General features: G+C 39.1%; 1 protein-coding gene across 13 annotated transcripts in view; it reads right to left on the reverse strand.

Annotated features, from left to right (window-relative positions):
* Positions 1-20,241, reverse strand: part of CHL1 (cell adhesion molecule L1 like) — a 153,579-nt gene that overhangs the window by 48,782 nt on the left and 84,556 nt on the right. For 10 of the 13 annotated variants that reach the window (XM_084531343.1, XM_084531350.1, XM_084531347.1 and 7 more), the window contains 12 exons: positions 19,314-19,361; positions 17,267-17,387; positions 14,761-14,945; positions 8,623-8,754; positions 8,049-8,186; positions 7,245-7,356; positions 6,327-6,493; positions 5,354-5,519; positions 4,196-4,320; positions 1,970-2,071; positions 1,563-1,760; positions 485-555 (listed from right to left, as the gene is read on the reverse strand). In XM_084531343.1, coding sequence (XP_084387469.1) covers positions 485-555; positions 1,563-1,760; positions 1,970-2,071; positions 4,196-4,320; positions 5,354-5,519; positions 6,327-6,493; positions 7,245-7,356; positions 8,049-8,186; positions 8,623-8,754; positions 14,761-14,945; positions 17,267-17,387; positions 19,314-19,361 — 1,565 coding nt within the window. Of the gene's footprint in view, positions 1-484; positions 556-1,562; positions 1,761-1,969; positions 2,072-4,195; positions 4,321-5,353; positions 5,520-6,326; positions 6,494-7,244; positions 7,357-8,048; positions 8,187-8,622; positions 8,755-14,760; positions 14,946-17,266; positions 17,388-19,313; positions 19,362-20,028; positions 20,216-20,241 lie in introns of those variants that run through there. The other 3 variants (XM_084531345.1, XM_084531346.1, XM_084531353.1) reach the window with 3 other exon arrangements.

The following is a 20,241-nucleotide window of genomic DNA, read 5'->3' on the forward strand; positions in this document are numbered from 1 at the left end:
GCCCTGGCTGCTCCTCCTGCAGAGCAGGGTAAGACCATGGCTATTGCAAGCACTCCCTTGCATGCAAGAAGCACAGAAGAGGGGCATACTCTAGGTAATTTCTCAACGTACATACAGCACTTCTGTATTTCCTTACAGCCTGCAAAGTTTAGTTGGAAAAAGTTGCCTTTTGAAACAAAAAATGAATCTAGGGAAGGAAACCCATACATTTAAGTCAATAATAATTTAACCTTTGACTGAAGTAGCATCAATGATCCTACCTACAGAATTTGCTAGTGTTTACTTAAAAGCATTAACTTTAATTAATAGGGAGAAGGGGAAATAAAGTCAAGGGAACCATTATTTCTCTCCCTCTCTCTCTCTTTTTAAAAATGTATTTGCATTAAAACAACATCCTGATAACTTTCGTGCTGCTCTAGGAACTGCTGCTTGAAGAGAGAACCTGTTCCCAATATTGTAGCATTGACAGACACGTTTGCATTACCTCCCATTTCATCACCATTTCATTTGGTTCAGAAGCTTCAACTCGGATGTTTTCTGGGTTCTTGTCTGGAGCTGAAACCACACAGGTAATAAGGTTAGTTTCCATATTTCTGTTTTTATTTGCATGTGTTATTTAAATAATAAACAAATATGTATTTATTAAATACATATTTGAAAACTTTTCTTGTTTCTGTATTACTGAGAGTGAAAAACACCTAAACAAAGAGTGCTCATGAGCTTAATTACTTGGATCAGCAAAAGCTGCTGTGAACAAAATGAGTTGTTTATGCAGTTTTGATTCCTAAGTGCCCTTGTTGGTTGGAGCCACCAGCTAACATGAAACTGTGACTTTTGGATTTCAAAGCACCAGATGTAGGGGGATTATTAGGAAGAGATTTTTCTCCCTGTGGGGATAGTAAACAGAAGGTATATCATTAGTGGGGCGCACACAGCTGAAAAGCTGAAGAAAGACCTGGAATTGAAGTGAAAGAGAAAAAAAAAAAAAAAAAAGAAAGAAAGAAAAATGCCAGGGAATGCAAATGCCAGGTTGAACAGTTGGCCTCTAAAATGACTTTCAGGGATACAGCATTTTCTGTTATGGTGAGAAATGCACTGTGAATGAACACTTTTGACAAGCTTATAGCTGCTGAAAGGCTCCCCATAAATCCTGAAAATTCTCACCAGCACCTGCATGTCCATAAATGGCTGCAACGAGCCTTAAAGGCACAAAATCAGCAGAGTTCAGAAAAGCTTTGTGTTACAGGTATGTGGGTAGGAAACACACTGCTAGCCATAGCAACAGAAATTCCTCATTTTGGCATCCCCAGACTGATGTCGGCAGCTGCAGGGGTGAATCCTCTCTTTGGCGAAGATACTTCCTTGGCATGCAGGATGGCTGGACTTGGCTTTGGTGTGTGCAGAGTGCTTCAGTATCTCATCTCCTACCACACACATTGAGCAGAAAAAGTAGTATAAGCAACCTGACATCTTTATGCCCCTCAGAAGGAAAAGAGGGCAATGCTATTCCTGGTAAAGCACTAAAAATATTCACATCAAAAAAACTAGATGGCAGTGTTTACCAGCTGGAGGCGTTGCATAGCGCAGTGATGGTTTACTAGGCTGGCTCCTTCCAACAGCATTCACGGACACGACACGAAACTGGTAATTCATGTATGGGGCCAGGGTCAGAAGGGCTGTGGTGTCATTCCCAGGGACTTGGGTCAGCTCCTGCCACCTCCCCGGCTCCCACTGGCTCTCTTCATACTCTATAATGGACTCTGTGGAGGAGAGAAAACAAGGCAGAGGAAAACAGGCAGCACCCTTATGAACTGCTTATAAATAGCAGGATAGAAATGAACTTAGAGTAAATTAACTGTCATAGTAAAACCGATTAAGGACAGCTTTGAGCACGGTTTGTTTATTCTGACAGCCGTGATGTGTCATTATGCTAAATGATGTAAGGTGATGCTACCAAAATCCTTCATACCATTAACAGGGCTGTTATGGCTGGCCCCAGCCTTCCAAGACAGTCGAACACTTCGGTTTTGATGTTCTGAGAGCTGCAGATCTTCTGGTGGATCAGGAACATCTGAGACAACAAAGAGCTGTCAAGAGCGTGGCAATTATTCCTGTTTATTTGGCATTTTTGAAAAGACTGGAACAGCAAGCTCCAGTGAAGGCAGTTGTAAAACATCTGATTTCAAAATGGACAGGATTAGGAAAGTAAGAATTTCTTTTAAAGAGCCTGGTTTGTTACAGAAAAATACACTGAGTGTTCTGATTCTGCTTTCTCCCCTATAAATGCAATATCCCTTCTACAAGTGTATTTCCATCTATTCTCATTAGCCTTGCTTGGAGCAACAGAGTTTTCTGTGCAAATCATCACTAGGATTTATATAATCACTAATAGATATTGACACTGCTCTCAGCAGAAAGTTATATTAGAATCACTTGGATTTACTGTGGTGCAAACCAGAGTGGTAGGAGGAGGCTTGGCTCTCACAGTTATTGAACCTGGCTTTTAGAGCATGAGTGAAAGGATAATATTCATTATCACAGCCATGGGGAGCTATATTAAAAGGAAACAACAAAATTCATTACTTGCCAGCTCAATTAGTGCTGTCCAGAGAATATATCAAGTTAGTTGTGTAGCTCGTGGTTGGTGTGATAACTGCACTGCACCTCTTGGGGACTAGCATGGGACTGCCAAAGCCTTGAGCACAGGATGACCGTGCTGATGCTCTGTACACACTAGAGCTTGCTTTTTATGTACGTGGTTGTCAATTTGAAATCTGATTATATTGGATTAGCCTGGTAATTGGATTGCATAAAATCTGTTGTAAAAGAACAATTTCTTATTGCAGGGGTCTGATGGTTACCCCTCATCCCTCCAAAGTTGCACACACTACTCCTCCTTAAACATGTAGTCTTGAACACAAAACTGCATTCATCAGGAAAACAATCTCAGAGCTTTTGCAGGAAAGCTTCCTGGGCATGAAGCTAGAGTTTCAAAATCTAAAAAATGTATGGATCAAGGAAATGAAATTACGCAACTCTTGATTGGTGTTTGACCTCCTTCTGCCCCAACATTCTAACTACATTTTGGTTGACAATGTCATTTCTTACAGGAAAAGCAGCTGGCTCAATGAATAACACTGTCCCTGTCATTGTGAAAGCAATTAGTAGGGACTATACAGAGTTTTTAAAATAACAATGTTGAGTTTTTTGTTTTATATATAAGGGAACATCAAAAAGTTTAAAAGATTATGTTTGTGTGCTACGGTATATGGTGCTATGATTTTTTATTTGAAGACAGTGATGGTATATCTTTGAGGTATCCATCCTGCTCTCTGTTTATTAACAGTAGAACAAATACCTAGAAGTATTTTAACAGAATACATCTTCTGTGCTCATTTGCCCATATTTTGATATCTCCATCTGTTCCATGTTTAGTTCTTTAGTCATCTCACAGGTCTTTCATTGCAAAAGCCTGAATTTTTTCATTTGGAAAATAACAGATACTGTTAATCCATCAAGACCTTTCTTATGTACAATAAACAAGAAAAAACAAGCACAAGAATGTTTTTCCCCTTCTGTAAATCAACTTTTTAAAAACGAACAAAATGCTTCATGAAATTTTCATAAGTAACATAACAGTTTACAAACATCTTGAGTTATATACTACTAAAGAACACAGTACCATAAATAATGTGCATAGCATCTACTTAATTTACTATTTACTGAAAAATACCATTCATTTAAAGTGTGAAAATATCCTGAAGGTCAGATTGTCTTAGCTCCTGTTAGCAATCACTGCCAGAAATAAACAAAAATATAAAACAAACAAACAAACCAACCCTGAAATTAAAACAACACAAAACTCTCAGCAAAATAGCATTCTAGTGATTGTCTGATGTCCTTAGGTAAGTGTTAGAGGCTGATGTTGCAAAGGACTGCACATCACTACACAAATTCATCTCCTTAATTTTGAGCAGCCTTTCAGGACAGAAGACTGGTGGTAAGGATGCTCAAAAGCAAGGTCAAGCTTCAGACTGTGGGTCAAGTCCTTTCTCTGCTATGAATTTACCTTTTGCCACTGGGCAATAATTTATTACTGAGGTTTGGTAACTGAAATGGGTAAAAGAACTAATTAAACAAAAGTGCACACTTGATTGCACCAACCTGACTGCACACTAGGAAAGTATCCTCTTACCAAGAACAATTAACCGTGATTCCGCTACAACACTGTCTAGGGAAGTGCTAGCCACACACATATAAACTCCTTGATCCTCCAATGTCACACTTGAAATGAACAGTGTATCCATGTCCACAATTATCCTACAGGGCAAGAAAAAAGGCACATACAATTAAAAAAATATATAGAAAAATCTGTAAGATAAGCATATGTCTGACACTGTTCACTGAAAAACAATTCTTGAATAAACTTGTTAAGGGAACATTTTGAATAACATAATTGCATGTTAGGCCTATTATTTGAAAATGCGATTGTAGTTGTATTATACACTGTGCTGTAGACTATTATTTGTATTTTGTAGCAATTTAGCCTCCATGGCTGGAAGTTGGCATGTCTTCTCTTGATCTGAAAAGAGCCACATTGATATGCATCAGCTGAGGGTTTGGCACATAGGGTTTTGGCACATCATTAATGAGGGAAATACACAGGCTTTGTGTATACATTTTTAGGAGGACTGAATAAAACCCAGCATTCTCAGCCCACCTGTGTCATGTCCTATGCACCAGGGGCAGTTGGCCTTAATGCAGGCCCATGGGTTCTGTCAGGGTGAAGACTGATCTGGTCTTTACCTGGTACTCTCTCCCCACCCTCTGTGGCTTCAGCAGGATCTTCTTCCATACCTCCTGCACTGCAGCGTTTAGAAAATAACCTTTCTGCTGTGACTAATTAATAAAGACATCCGTGTGCCCATTGTGGGACCTTTCATATGGAATAAAGTCTAGGCCCCATCCCATTAAAGGGACAAACAGGTATAAACACAGGAAAATACTAGTTAAATCCAAGTGGAGAAACAAAATCCCAGTTGACTACACGGAGTTTAGAGTTATATTTCTGGGTTAAACCAACATTTATGCAGCATTATACGATGACAGTGAAAGAGAGTAAACAAAAACAACAGTAATAATAATTTTCCAGTCACAGCTCAAAACTCATACAGATGCATATATATGTATGTAGACAAAATGCAGATCTAGTCATATATTGCATGAAGAATTCCTGCAGACATAAATTTGCATTTCAAGCTATTAAGTTTCATGTTTATTAATACTCATGTTCCAGCACTATACAGCATTATTTCAGCTGAGCTCAAGAACACTCTTGTTCTTCTCTGCTTACCTGCTGTCTTGTGTGCTGTTGACTGGCAGCTGATCTCCATCTTTCCTCCAGGATAATTTGAAGCTGTTTTTCAAGTGTGAATCATACTCAGACTGACATTTCAACAAAATTGAATGTGATTTCAACACTCGGGGGTTCTTTGGAGTAATGACAATTTTTGTAGCATCTGGTGGATCACAGAAAACACTTTGATTAGGAGAGAGAAACTATTACATCAAATTTTCACCAAGCACTTCATATATAAAAATCAACCTCAGGAGCAATGATCATATCTTCACCTATCTATCTATCTGTCTCTATATACAAACATTTCAAGCGGAGGAGGTTGGTTTTGAAATGGAGATTTGACAGGATATGATTTTATATCTTGAAAATTTCTATTTTAGTTCAGTCCAAACCAACATATTCAAGAAACACAAGTGCACACAAACACACAAAGTCACAGGTGAAAATACTTGTTAGCAGACTGTTATGAAATGAATGATAAAAAAAAAAAAGCTTGAATATGATTTTTATGTCCAATTGCCATTTGAAATAGGCTTTGGCAATGACCCAAGAAAAATTACAAGCTTATTAAAGTCGAGTGAGAAAAAAATATTGCAATCAAGTTTGTTCTTTTAATTGACTCTAATCTAAATGCAGAAACAGATGAATAAGTAGGAAGAAAGCACTTGGCTTCACTTCTCTATACAGTGAAATACTGCTTTGTGAGAATTTTATTGTACATTTTCATGTTTATTATAATTGTAAAACTTACAAAGCAAAGAGGCTGGCCTGAAATAGAACACAATTTTTTTTTTTTCTTGAGTTAGTTACAGCAAACTGAGAGTGCTTTTGAGGACTTTGCTAATTGAGTATTGAAGTTGTTCATTGTTTTTACTTTTTACTAAGTATCTATTTAAGTAAAAAAAAAAAAAAAAAAGTAAATATAAAACCTTATCAAAGGTCTTTCTATTCATAAGTGAAACTTTACCTCTTATATCCAGATTCGCTGTGATTGCTCTTTTTCCAACCGAGTTTGAAGCCCAGCAAGCATATGATCCTGAGTCGTCTTTCTTTGTTTCTTTGATCTCTAGGGTGCCATTTTTATTTAATTCATAGCGTAATGCTGAGAGTGTCTCTACGCTATCATCCTTAGTCCTAAAGAGGATAATAGTTATGGCTTATTTCTGGGGTTGTAGGAACTATTATTTCACAGAAACATAGAATGGCTCGGGTTGGGAGGGACCTTAAAGATCATCTAGTTCCAACCCTCCTGCCATACATTTTCATATTCCACGGTTTACAGATAGTTCAGGGGACTCAGGAGTCTGGGGTCAGCAAGTCACTTTACTTACATGCAGGCAAATCATAAAGGGACATAAGCTTTCTGCAAACCTGAAATACATTGACAGTGTCTACCGAGATCTTTAAACTACTCTGGCTGAATCTTAAATCCATAGCTGTCATGTGCAATTTTATTGCACCTGTCAAGTGCTATGGCAATCCAGTGATTTCCAACTACATGGAACCATTTCCAGGTGAACGTGTTCTGTAAGTCATTGCCTTTCAACCCCAGCAATGTGTCCAAACTTTAAAAATTACCAATGTTAAACTAACACTGATGAAGTTGCAGCAGGATTTGGCTACATAAGGCATGGTTCTGCTTAATGAATATCCCAACACCTCTTCACGCAGGTATTGAGGACTTTCATTAACTGTTTTTCCACCCCCTCTTTAAATCAATGTGGCAAGGTTCTTGAGGAAAAGTATATTGATTAAAAAATAGACATATATTAAACACATTTTTGTTACAAACTGCAAATTTTAATTCCACAACATGAGCACATGAGTGTTTGGGAAGCCTGTTTGAACCTGTTTCATGTGAAGAAGTGAGTTCTCAGTAACTTACCATCTAATATCTGCTGCAGGCGAGGCAAAAAATTCACAGTGCAGGAAGGCACTGTAACCCACAACTGTGGCATAGTTTTCACCATCTGAGGTCAGTATTAAGGGAGCAATATCTGCAGAACAGAATGCAAAACAAGCAGCACTGAACTTCAGAACTGGGAATATAAATACAGTCCCTGCATCATACCCTTTTCCCACCATACAAAGGCCAAAGGCTTGGCCACTTAGCAGGAATTTCACTGCCTTTTTGCTCTGCACTGAGCAACTGAGTTCCCATAAGCCTCAATGACAAAGATAACAGTGGTTGACTGCTGGACATGTCAGACCATGAAAGCTCAACTCCAAGACAAAAAACAGACTAGTTTTGCTTCCTCTAGAGACTTCTCTTATTAAATAAATTCCCATGACTATCTGTCTTCAAAGAAGAGGCTCAGTATCACAACTGAAATTAAAGATTAACAATACACAGTACACTTAATTTAAAAACACAGTCGTGGCCACAATCTAGTCCACAGTGATCTTAATACATTTGAATTCCAAAGATTTTGAGCCCCAAAAAACTATATTGTTAAAATAAGAAGTATATAAAAGCTCATGACCACTCAAGCTAAGTGTATAATGTTGCCCGTGATAAGGCTTGTTGCACTAGTTTGGACAACGTATTTCTTAAAATCCAGGGCCAATGCAACAGAACAGAGACCTGGTTAATAATCCCACAACTATTCTGAAGACTTAAGAGGTATCAAAATGGGAAGCTTTAGTTACATTTTTCTTGATAAATTTGAAGAGTTGGGAGACTACTCACTGAGGACATTCACATTGGCGCTAGCAAGGATGGTACCATGCTTGTTGCTGGCCTCGCACTGGTACACGGCACTGTCCTGAAGCTGAAGGTTGGTGAGGCTGATCTCTCTGGCAGAGATTCTCCCTCTGAAGGTCCTACCTGAAAAGAGCCAGACTTTGTCAATGTTCAGTTCAAACCAAACCAAACCGTATATAAAGTTTCAAAACAGTAGTGATAACACCAACACACGAGGAAGCAGGGCCTGTGCTCCCCAGACTCCAACGAGTCTTTTGTGCTAATTCTGAAGCAGTAAGACCAAGAGACCTCAAAAGCACAAGTACCACCCCATATCCCAAACAGATGGGAGCAATACAGGGTTACGTACTCACAGCCACTCCACACCTGCACCTCTTTCACCTCCCTTCAAGTTCATGTTTAAATAGAAGCCTTATTAATTAAATATGAAAATATGCTTAAACAGATGTCACACAAGACATTATTTAGTGCATTAGGCTTTTTGTGCATTCCAGGGGCACAACACAGACACGTCCTATCCAGCCACCTCCTAAAGAAGGCTGTAGGACCTAGTACTTACTGTCAATGGGCATCCCGTTAAGTTTCCATTGAATGGTTGGCTCTGGGTTGCCAATCGCCTCGCACAGCAGCACAAGGTTTGTTCCTACGCTGTAAACACCACCTTCTGGCTCCTTAATCCACCGAGGAGGCTCTGTAGAGAGGGGACATGGCAGGTAGCAGGTGACACAGCAGGACAAGTCTGACTGCTATTACCGTAGTTCTCCAGGAGATGGCAAACGCTACCAGCAGTAGCCACCAGCTCCTAGCAGCCTTTTGTGCAACCGGAGCGTACTTCATGCAAACCAATGCTACAAAAGGTAAAATTACCATTAGTATACATCAGTTTCTGTCCTTCAGGCTTTGTAAAATGCAAATGTCAGAGGGAAGAGTGTAGGATATGGGCAGTGTTTACCGAAGTGGAAAACAAATGCAGAGAAGATGAGAGGTGAGGCTGGGGAGGGAGGTAAACTTAATGGTGTCAGGATTTTCACAAGGACCCTCAAACATAAGGCTGTGGTCTCTGAAATGACGTGAGACTATTTCAGCTACTCAAACAAGATGCAAATAACCATTCAGCTCGAATACGCAGTAGACATGAGCAAATGGCTTGCATCGGCTTGCCCAGGAGCAGCCAGAGGGCAGAGCATGATGATGCAGAGGCGATGCTGAGCACCTCCATCTGCTCATCTGTGGGTGCTGAGGAAACACATTGTGCTTTTCAATATTCCGCTTTTCCACCCTATATTCATCTCCGATGCTGATCCATAACATATTTAGATATGATGAGACATTTTCTGACCACTGATTGAGGACCAGTCCTGAAGAGTCCCCCACAGGGTGGTGGTAGAGGAGCAGCGTTTTCCTGCTGCATTCTCTTTCCCCAGCACTGGCAGCTAAACCAGAGCATCACCTGAGCATCAGCTACCCAGAACTCATTGGAAAAACAAACAAACAAAAAAACACAACAACTGTAAGGGAGGGAAGGAACAGAGAGGAAAAATAAATCATTAATCTCGTGACAGCTTTCTGATATCTACAGACCAAATTCAGATCCCTGAGCCTGCATACATTTCAGAGGGCGTCCTTAATAAATAAATAAATAAATAAATAAATGGTATTTGTCATTACCTCTCCCTGAGAAACGACAAACTTCTACATTTTAGTTCCAGACCTGTCACTACCTCTTTTGCCTGCCCTAAGCAGATCACTGGATCCCTCCTTCCCTATTTGAAAAAGATGAGCTAATGTGTGGGATACATGAGGATTCATTAGTTAATGCTCATAATACGCTTTGAAGATTAACAGAGCTGTTGCTTGGTGATACATCTCCAGATGTTATCTGTGTGATATATTAAAACAAAACGTCATAGCTCACACAGATATATTAAAAAATACCTCTGATGTGTGATAAACAAGAGCTTCTACACAAACTCCACTATTTCCACAGTAGAGAACCCACGTAGAGGCATTGACTAGCAACAGCTAAAGAATGAACTAAATGTAAGACACCAAAGCTTATCAAAAATTATAACATTATAACATAGCATTTCATTCACAGAACAGATTCCTTCTACTGCCTGCCTCGCTGCAGAGCTGTTTGCCCTCCTGTAGTACAGCATGTAACATGATCATACTTGCTATGCTTCCTTTTATTTGACTCCAGGAAAAACCTGCATGCAGCAGAACATTTTGGGTTTGCAGATCTCTTTCTTTTTCTCTCATACATTATGCATATATCAGAGAAAGACAGGTCAAAGGCATGGAGGTGAAAAGGTTTATAACAATCCTAATGAATTTTTTCCCCCAACTACGTCTGCCACAAGCACCATATTTGAGACAGGATGTTTTGGAGGAGGTGAGACACTAAGCAAAACCTGGATACAAGCTACGTTATAGAGCCCTTCCTATTTTAATTTGTGCATACGCTTTTGAAAGTGAGCTGCAGATATATTACACTGCTGCCTTCCTTTTTCAGTATGGGAATTGCTGTGGTTGCCCCAAGGAAGTGATGCAGCTGTGAAGCTTCAGTCAATGAGATTTTGTCAAGTATGAAATGTAATTTCACAGAAAGACTGAAGAACCTCTCTTCTTTGTGGCAGATATGCTATAGTGCTTATAAGTATATAAAATGTAAGAATAAAAAAAATATACACATACAGTCTAGCAACCACAAAAACCTGTGGTTGGACAGACAAATCTGCCATTAATCTGCACAAGCAAAGTGGTATAGCTTATGTTTCACTGCATAATGCATTCTTCTAGGTAAGAGTTATAGATGTGGTCAGCCCAATCAAGAGATTTATGTCATTATGGGAACGTAATGAGAGGTCTGAAAACAAAAGAGATCTAAAATGGTCATCTAGTCCATACTTCTGCAACAACACAAGATCACCTACACCTAGAGCATTCCTGATGGATACAAATCTCTACAGCCTCCTGTGCTGTCTACAGTAGTACTATCCTTTTCCCCATAACTAGAACAGACGTAACGTTAACCAAATTCACTTCATTGTAGTTTAGATCTGTAGTATTATGTCCAGGGGAGAAAGAGAATATTGTGTTACTGTGAAGAAACTTTTGTACATTTGAAGGCTGTTATATGAACCCCAGATTCATTCTTTCCTAAATTAAACATATCTATCCATTTATTCTCAAAGGCCACATTTTTGAAATCTTGACTACCCTTACTGGCTTTTCTGTATTGTCTTGAATAAATTCCATCCTCGATGTGAAACTGGATGTTACGTGAGGCCTTATCAGTTCTCAGTAGTCTTTTTTCACAAACAATGCTTTTCTTTAACCTTTCCAGGATGATTTTTCTTTTTCTGCAAGGACAGTATTTCTGAGCAGAGTTCAGCTTATGATCCAATACATCCTCCAGACCAGTCTAACCAGACATTTTCCATCCTGTGTTTATGAAGCCAATTAGTGCTGCCTGATGAGAATTTGCATTTGTGCTTACTGAAGCCCATCCTTTTCATTCCAGACCATTTTCCAAATTTGTCAAGATCATTTCAAATTCTCTCCTATCTTCCCATGGGCTGACAATCCATCCCACTTTGGGGTTATCATCTGCAGATTCAGATACAGCTATCACCTTTCCCAGTGAAAGGCTGAGAACTACAGCTTGAGTCTCATTAAAATGACTGGGCATGTATGTACATCACACTAGTTTTATTTATTTTCCTCTAACTCAGTAATGAAAGTAGCTGCAAAGGCCCTTAGGTATTCCATCATTACTATAATTAATCATTATATTGCAATTATTTCTATTAAACGCAGCCCAGAAGCCTCAGTTAAGATCAAGGTACCATTAGAACAGGCACTATGATAGTGACAAGATGTTGAGGTTGTATATACATTTTCTATTAGGCTTAGGGGATTATACACAATAACCAAATAAACAAACATTTTAGATCTAAACAATTTGAGAGCTTGTTTTGCTTTTTTTTTTTTTTTTTAATAGTTTATTCTCTCCCTCTAATAACAATAAGAGCCTTTTTGTGCCTCTTCCAGTGTTCCAGGCTACATCTTTCCTCTCAGAGAGAGATTAAAATGTTCAAGCAGTCAAGCAATTTGCTGGCTGAATATTTTCAGATACTGGGTAATAATTGCCTGAATCTTTGCCTTCAGAGTACTGTAGGATTAGTAAGTGGGCTGCATGAAAATATCATAATTTCAGGCTGTTATTTAGAAGGCTGGGGTGTTGCTTTGAGATCCTCAAATACCAGAAAGAAGAACAGAAAAAAGTGAAATAGTGCAGGAACAATAACCAAGTCCTCATTTCTACTCCAGCACTAAATGGAGAATAGTTTGTGGTTAAAGACTGAGATTTTTTTCCTTTCATATTTAAATTTTCTTCTCCCTGCACACATCTTTTGAGAAGTGCCTATCAGGCATAAGGATGTCATATGTCAGCATAACTTCCCTGAAACCAACTGAAATTAATGCTCACTTCCACCAGCTCAATACCTGCCCTTGAGTGTGCACACAAGAGTCACTACAAGAATGATGAACATACCCATCTCTACTGAATGTTAATGACATTTTCTGGTTCAAAATTATAGAAAAAGATGGTATTTTTTGCTCAGTTTCAGCAAGATAACATGCATGTGATGACCTAGTAGGACGAATTCCTGTTACTGACAGCATCCAACATTAGTTACACAAATGGAAAATTAATTTAATAGGAATTGCATAAACATTCTTTATATTGCAATTGTTAGAGTCATTTTCTTTACTTCTTTCTTTTTTAAAATAGTTGTTTGTTAATGAGTAGGAATAACAATTTGCCCGGAAGCCTTCCTCCCTCTAGAGACTGGGGGAGAAGAGGGGTCAATAATCTGAACTGCTTAATTAATGTTATTTCCCTGGTATTTTGGTATTTGCAGCTCCTGCAATTTCTTTGAAGAATTCAATTTTTACAGGCGAGAAAATCATAGCCAGATTGTTAAAATATTCAGCTAGAGCAGAGATGCTCCAAACCATCTGGAATGATTTCTAGGAGTCAGCACTTCCCCTTCATTGCAGCTGAAAACTTGCCATGCCCTGGTATCCCCCTCTGCCTCACTTCCAGGAAGGGAAAGAAGGCTATGACACACCAGGCTGTGTCAAGTGAAAGGGGAGAATTCTTCACAAAGGGAGAGAAAAGACTCTTCCACAGCTAACGAGTAAATAAAAAGCAGATAGCTGAAAGCACGTGTCCTCCCGCCATGACTTCTTGTGACTAAAGAGTGAGAAAAAGCACAGATTAAAATGAAGCGGTTGACAGACCCTGGCAGTTTAATATTGGTTTTGTTTTGTTTTGTTTTTTTAACTCTGCAGAGCAGAGGCTGAAGAATTTTTTCATCAGCAAAGAGAAAATGCTTTCACCACATTTTTCAGCTGTGCTTCAGAATTCTTGTTTGCAGCTATTTATGGGGGGCATTACTGAAAGATTCATGGTGGCAGTAATACTTCTGCAGGGCTCACTTGTCCCTGTTAAATCTCACTCAAGCTTTGCTTTGCTCCTATGAAAGGAAGTGACGGAGAGCAGCATCCACACCTGCATTGTATGAAATGTCTGGGGAGAAAGGGAACAGCAGGTGGAAGAAGGAGGGAGAATAGGCACCAAGTGCCTCTACCTGCGCTATTTGCAAGACACCTGTTATGAAGGTACCTTGGCTGACTTCATTCAGTCTACAACTTCCTCGTAAGGGGTTGTCAAGAGGCAGGAGACCTTTTCTCCATTAACACTAGTGACAGGACCCGCGGGAACGGGGTTAAGCTGAGGCAGGGGAAATTTAGGCTGGACGTCAGGAGGGGGTTCTTCACAGAAAGGGTGGTTGCACACTGGAACAGGCTCCCCAGGGAAGTGGTCACTGCACCGAGCCTGTCTGAATTTAAGAAGAGATTGGACTGTGCACTTAGGCACATGGTCTGAACTTTTGGGTAGACCTGTGCGGTGTCGAGAGTTGGACTTGATGATCCTTAAGGGTCCCTTCCAACTCAGGATATTCTATGATTCTATGATTCTATGATTATTCTCCTTACTTCCACTGGCAATAAAATAAAATAAAATAAAATAAAACCAAAAAAAAAAAAACCACTCTTAGCTCAAGTTTTTCCAATACAAATCTGATAGCAGAACACACAGAGGAGGGCAAGAGAGGAGTGGTACTATAGGCATTTAATTTTGATGAAAATCAAAGATAGAAAACTGAGATAAACAGACCTCTGATCTGGCCTGGTATGGCCATTTTCATATTTTTTTTTTAAGAGCAAGTAGAATAATTACATTTTCTGGTCTGACTTTCAGATTAATACAAGACATTTTGTCAATATCTCTGCTTGAATAATTCACATCTTAATGTATTGGATCTATAATTCTCTCACACATTTGTACTTCTGCTCAGTGGTTTGTAAAGCCTTCATGGTTCAGGAAAAAAAATAACAAAAAAAAACATTAATTCTATTCAAAAACAAAACAAAACAAGAAAAACAATGCTCTTTTCTGCCAGCTTCCCAACACTACAAGGCTGGCCCTACTAGCATAAATTGATACAGCTGGTTGAGGTTTTGGATCATCTGAAGTGATATTAGCAAAAGTTCTTATTTACTTCCCACTGACTACCTTTTAGTGTTCAAAATAAAAAGTTTAGTAAAATATACTCCGTACCTTCCACATGAACATGGAATTCGTGTTTTGTTCTGCCCATGGGGTTGCTCGCCGTGCACTGGTAAGTTCCTTCATCGGCTGCAGACACTTGTTCTATCTTCAGGATCTTCCCAAAATTTTCTTTTACTGATTTGTCCTTGGGCAAATTTCCAGTAACTTTGACCCAGCTTAGATGAGGAGTTGGGCTAGTATCAAAGAAAAGAAAAAAAAAAGATTTTGAGTTGCATACCAGGATGCTGTTATTTACGTTACAGGTTTCATTTTAGCAGAGCCTCTTTAGTTAATACAAGCTATATTGCAGGCTATAGACTATTGTTAGTCTATACTGTTCCTTGATTTGAAGGACCCCTATGAATAAGTCCTTCACAGCCAAACCCAGGCTATGGCACAAGACTGCATTCCTTGTAAACACATTGGCATTAACTGTGTCAGAGGGAATGGGGTGTATTTCGTCCGACTCCAAAAGGGCACTTGAGGACAGACAAGGAGGTAAAGACTTCATTACAGTGACTTCACTCAGTGCCCTGCTGGGTTAGGAAGATGTCCAGCCATTGGAGTTGGCTGAAAATGTTCTTACATGTTTAGAAAGCAAGTGGCAGTGACACAGAAATTCAGGACAGACTGCTGCATGCACAGTCCCAGCTGGGATTCACGACCCCGACACCATACACTGTGTCATATCTGCTTACTCTTGTGTCCATCTGTCATTGTGGCAGAATGCCCAGGCACAAGCCACTCAAAGCCCTAGGTACTAAGAAATCATGGTTTTCCAAGAGCAATAAGCATAACAGTACAAACGTCCTATTTCCTGCAACGGCACTTTTCCTGCTCTTGTACCAAAGTCAGACACCGTGTTGCCTCGGTGTTGTACTGAGGCAATGCCCTCCTGACACCGGTGTTAGTCAGAATATAAGTCTTCAGAAACAACAGATTGGAAATGTACTTATTTCCTTATTTTGCAGTTGGCTGCCCCTGATATTAGTTACTTGAAATCTGGCTCAGTCTATCCGCTTCCGTGATTTGTGGACATTTGGTTGGATGGATTGGCAGAGATATAGGCAAAGCTGATCATTTTTCTGCTGGAAGTGGGAAATTTAACAAATATTTTATTTTTTCTAAATGCTGTGGTTTCAAAGGGTTTCCATGGAAAAATATTAATTCAATGAAAGAACCTGAGAAATAAAGTTCCTCCTGAGAAGAGAAGCTCTCAAAGAAGTACTTTGTCTTCTTTCAAAAGTGACTACTTTAAAAAAAAAAAAAGCTTTTTGTTAGAAAATTAAAAAAAAAAAAAAAAATCCTGGGAAAAAAATGAATGAAATTAATATATTTTGTTTTGACTATAAACAGCTTTTTTTTTATTATTATTATTCCTTTCTCTTCTTGTATATGGTATTAGTTCTTGCACATGAAAATTCATATTTGTATATTTCCATGGTGATTTGTCTATTCAGTACCTTGACAACACTGTAAACTCATACCCATGGATTTGTGGAGGTTCATGGGCCTGTGAATTAGCTTGATGGGCAGTGAATTAAACAAGGAAATGCTGCAACAGGGAACTAAAACTCACTGCAGATACTTGGAGCAGATCCAGTAGAGACAAGTAATTCACCTTCTCTCAAAAGATGGCAACCAACTGCAGAGGCATAATCTTGCCAGCCCAAATGAGCGATGCCCTTTCAAGTCCACATGGAAAAACAAAATGTCCTAAACATGTTTGTTCAGGCAGATAAATATCCTGATTTTGGAATTTTATAGAGGGGATAATTGCACAGCCTTTAATATGAGTTATCTCTCTGCTAACCACAGTCTGTGTTCACAGACCTGCAGCTCCACAATACAGCATGAGAGCACAATAATTTAAGACTCCATTTAACAAAAAGCTCTATCACAAATAAACCAGAAGCAACTGTGCTTTCATTGTGGGTTTAGTGGTTGCAGAGATTTTCGCTTTATTCATTTCTCTGGTGGCAACTCTTCAAGGGCGGACTATTGCATCTACAAGCAGATAGTAAAATTGGAAAACTGGACTGAGGGCACAGTGGGGCGTATTTCTGCTCTGAGCTACTGCAGCAGGAACAAGGTCCAGAGAGGTATTCACAGCTTCACTGTGAGGACTGCACTTAAATCATGTATTAGCCTTTTGCTTTCTTTACTTACCTTATATTGTCCTGTTACTTACAATGAGGAACAAAATTATTCTGATCTCATTTCCCAGCACATACCATCTGCTTGAACCCTTCCCTGTATTATTACAGTGAGCATATCCTCACTGAAATATTCTGCCATGCTTAGGACAGACAGAGTCACAACTAGAGCTGTCAAAACTCTGTGCTGCTTTACAAGGAGCATGCATGCTCTAGAAAAACTTTACATAAAGGTTCAATTTAAAACTGAGCAGGTATGTACATACGTTTTTATGAGAATAATTTTTAACTTAGCTTTTTCATTCCTCAGTTATGTTTCAAAAGGTGAATAAGTCTGTGCATTATTGTGCGTTACTCACAGCCCTTCAGCAATACACTCGAGTAGCAGGACACCTCCCTTGATAACAGTGACTGATGAGCTACTTCCAGCAGATTCAGGAGGGATCAGCAGTTTGGGTTTTCTTTCCTTGATAAAATTTGCTAAAATAAAATAAAAATGAAATAAAATAAGTTAGATATGAAATCTTAGAGCCTTTGCTTATCCTTCAATACTGCTACAAATATTACTCCTGTCAGAAGGCTTCTGACATCAATTTGTAAATTTTCTTTTTGATTTATATGATTTAAGACCAATCCAGGACTCTCCCATTTCTCCTTCTTACAGTCAGAAAATAGATACAGTAATAACAGCAAGCAGAGGTACTAAAGAAGCTTCATTTTCTAAGGTTTCAGGTCCTGAATTCCAAACATTGGCCCCTTTCTATCATAAATCTTGGCCAATTTTTGATACACTGGCCATTTCAATCACTGACCTGGTGTGCACTGTCTTTCTTAGCACCTTTGCTCTGCATTGACTCCATCATCTTTTAAATCTCAGATGGAAACACATCTTTCCGAATTTAATACCCTACAAAATTGTCCATCTTGTTATAATTATTAAATCTACAGTAATGGAGATACAATTTGTATCGAAGACTGTTTAAATAATAAAACAAGATTGACCTGCATTTGATTTCAACGGACCATTTGTTCCAGTCGCCCAAACAATGATTTCACGACAAAATATGCATAGAGTTAAACGGCTATCCAGTTATCACTATAATAACAATTAACATGGTAATGAATGTCCCCAAATGGTAGTACTTCTACAAAAATAGTTCCGGATGATTTGGTGAAATGCTACATACATGTATATCTTTCTGGAAAATCTTGTCTTTTTTTCACCCCCTTGCTTTTTGTTTCTACAAACCAATGTCACAAGTGCTCCAAGCTGCAGCAGAACACTTTGGTGCCCCTGGGCATGCTCACCTGCTTTCCATCTGCCCCTCGCCACCTGCTTCCAAAGGCAGGCAGGCAGTCCCCCTCCCAGACACAAGAGTTCAGGCATTTCTCTGAGGCATAACCATTTTTTGGAGTGTCGGTCTCTCCACACAAGCCCTGCCTGTTCTGCTCACAAATGGCAGCAGCCTCCATGGGCAAAGTCTTGAGGATTTATCAGTGCTTTGAGCTATCTATCCCCAAACAGTTAGGAAGGACCCTCTTTTCAAAAACTCCAGCACTTGTCCAACAGAACAAGGTCTTTTGAGAGTTTCAAATGTGGGATCTTAAAATTAACAGACACTCTCAGGAGGAATTTAACTAAAATAAATCAGCATCAAAAGTTAAATATGAAAAAACAGACTCTCATTCTTAAGTATTTTAAGATGAAGTTAATGGGGTGGAGAACTGCAAGAATAACCACTATCTGCCTTCTGACTTATCCACATTGTCTGCATAAACTTCAGCATTTTCAGGATATGGCTCCACAAAGAAGTGGACACAGAACAAGGGGAGACATGAATCCCCAGGATGAGAACTGCTTTCTTGGAGTGCTTACCTGTGGTGCATATCAAACAGCACAGTACAGAGGCAAACCATCTCACATTCACCCTGCATACAGCTACAGATGTGCACAATTAACACAGAGCAGCTAAAGCTCTGCAAATCCAAGCCTTAAGCTCGCCCTGGAGTAATGCAGCCCCAGGGTGACCTGTTAGACATGAATTCATGGTTCAGAGGACAGCAGCCTAATGCAAGCATCTTCCTCACCACCAGAGGAAGATTCAGAGAATCCAGCTCCTGTTCTGAAATGATAACACAAGAAACCCAGGACGCCAGTCTCCGTCCTTATATTACATTATGAGATGCGAATGTTTCTTTCTTGAGTAAGAAGACCTCTTTGTTAAAAATCCTTCTGTCAAAAAGTACAAGATGAGCAAATTGTACTCCACGGACCACTTAAATCCATCCCATTGCAATAAAAAATCTTTTGTGATTTTTTTTTTTTCCCCTGAGCAGCATCTCACATTTCATTTCAGCTGGTAGCTTCTCAGCTTAAAGGCTAAGTAACAGATGCATTCAACTCACCCTTAGTAACCGCAGCATTAGGTGAGCCTGAGTCATTAGCATGCTTAACTGAAATAAATAAAAGTGACAACCAAATACAAACATGCATAGTTGATATAGAATGAAAAGAAGCGATAAAGCAACCAAAACAAAACAATGTCCCCCCCAATAAATATCTGCCATAAAAAGAAAAACAAACAAACAAAATATAATGTAAATCAACAGATGAACAATGAATTCCTGAAAACAAAGAAAGCCTTTAAATATATGCAATATTCTGCAAAATACTTCAAGGGTGATATAATCATCCTACCTATCAGGTGTAATAAAAAAATAAATAAATCACTAAGCTTGAACTGTCTACCAAAAAGATTTTTTTTATTATTTTTTTTCCAGCTTATTTTTTCTTATTTTCTGTGTATTTTTTTAATATAGTTCCTCAACAGAAACTTGGCCTGGAGCAGAGGGGGCAGTCCCCAGCTAAGTTTACAAAACCTTGCAATTGCACACCTCACTTCTACGCTTGCACCCAGTCTCAGGAATTCGATGGCAACATGCAGTCACTGCAGTCTTTCCTTCAGAGGTCTCTGTATCAAACCCTGCCCCATTTTTCTCTAATCTGCATGTGCATGGGTGTGGGACTGTAAAAGCTATGAAGGGCAACATGTCATTTTGCTATTTGCCTCACAGTTATTATCCCAAGATATGGTTTAAGCAAGTATTAAGACATACAAACCCATTATTAATCCTTTATCTTTTTATCCCAACAAGAAACTCTCAAAATCATACATTAAAAATCAGGCTTTCATTCACAAAGAAAAATCTCCTTTGCTTTCTGGGCTACATAAGCCCAAAAGGTCAGAAGCATTAGTGAACCAGAAGACTGATATCAAGGGCACAGGCAGTCTCAGCTCATGTTATGAGCCTCACCAGAATTTATTACATCCAA

Source organism: Aythya ferina (genome assembly GCF_964211825.1).
Source record: "Aythya ferina genome assembly, chromosome: 10".
NCBI lineage: Eukaryota > Metazoa > Chordata > Aves > Anseriformes > Anatidae > Aythya > Aythya ferina.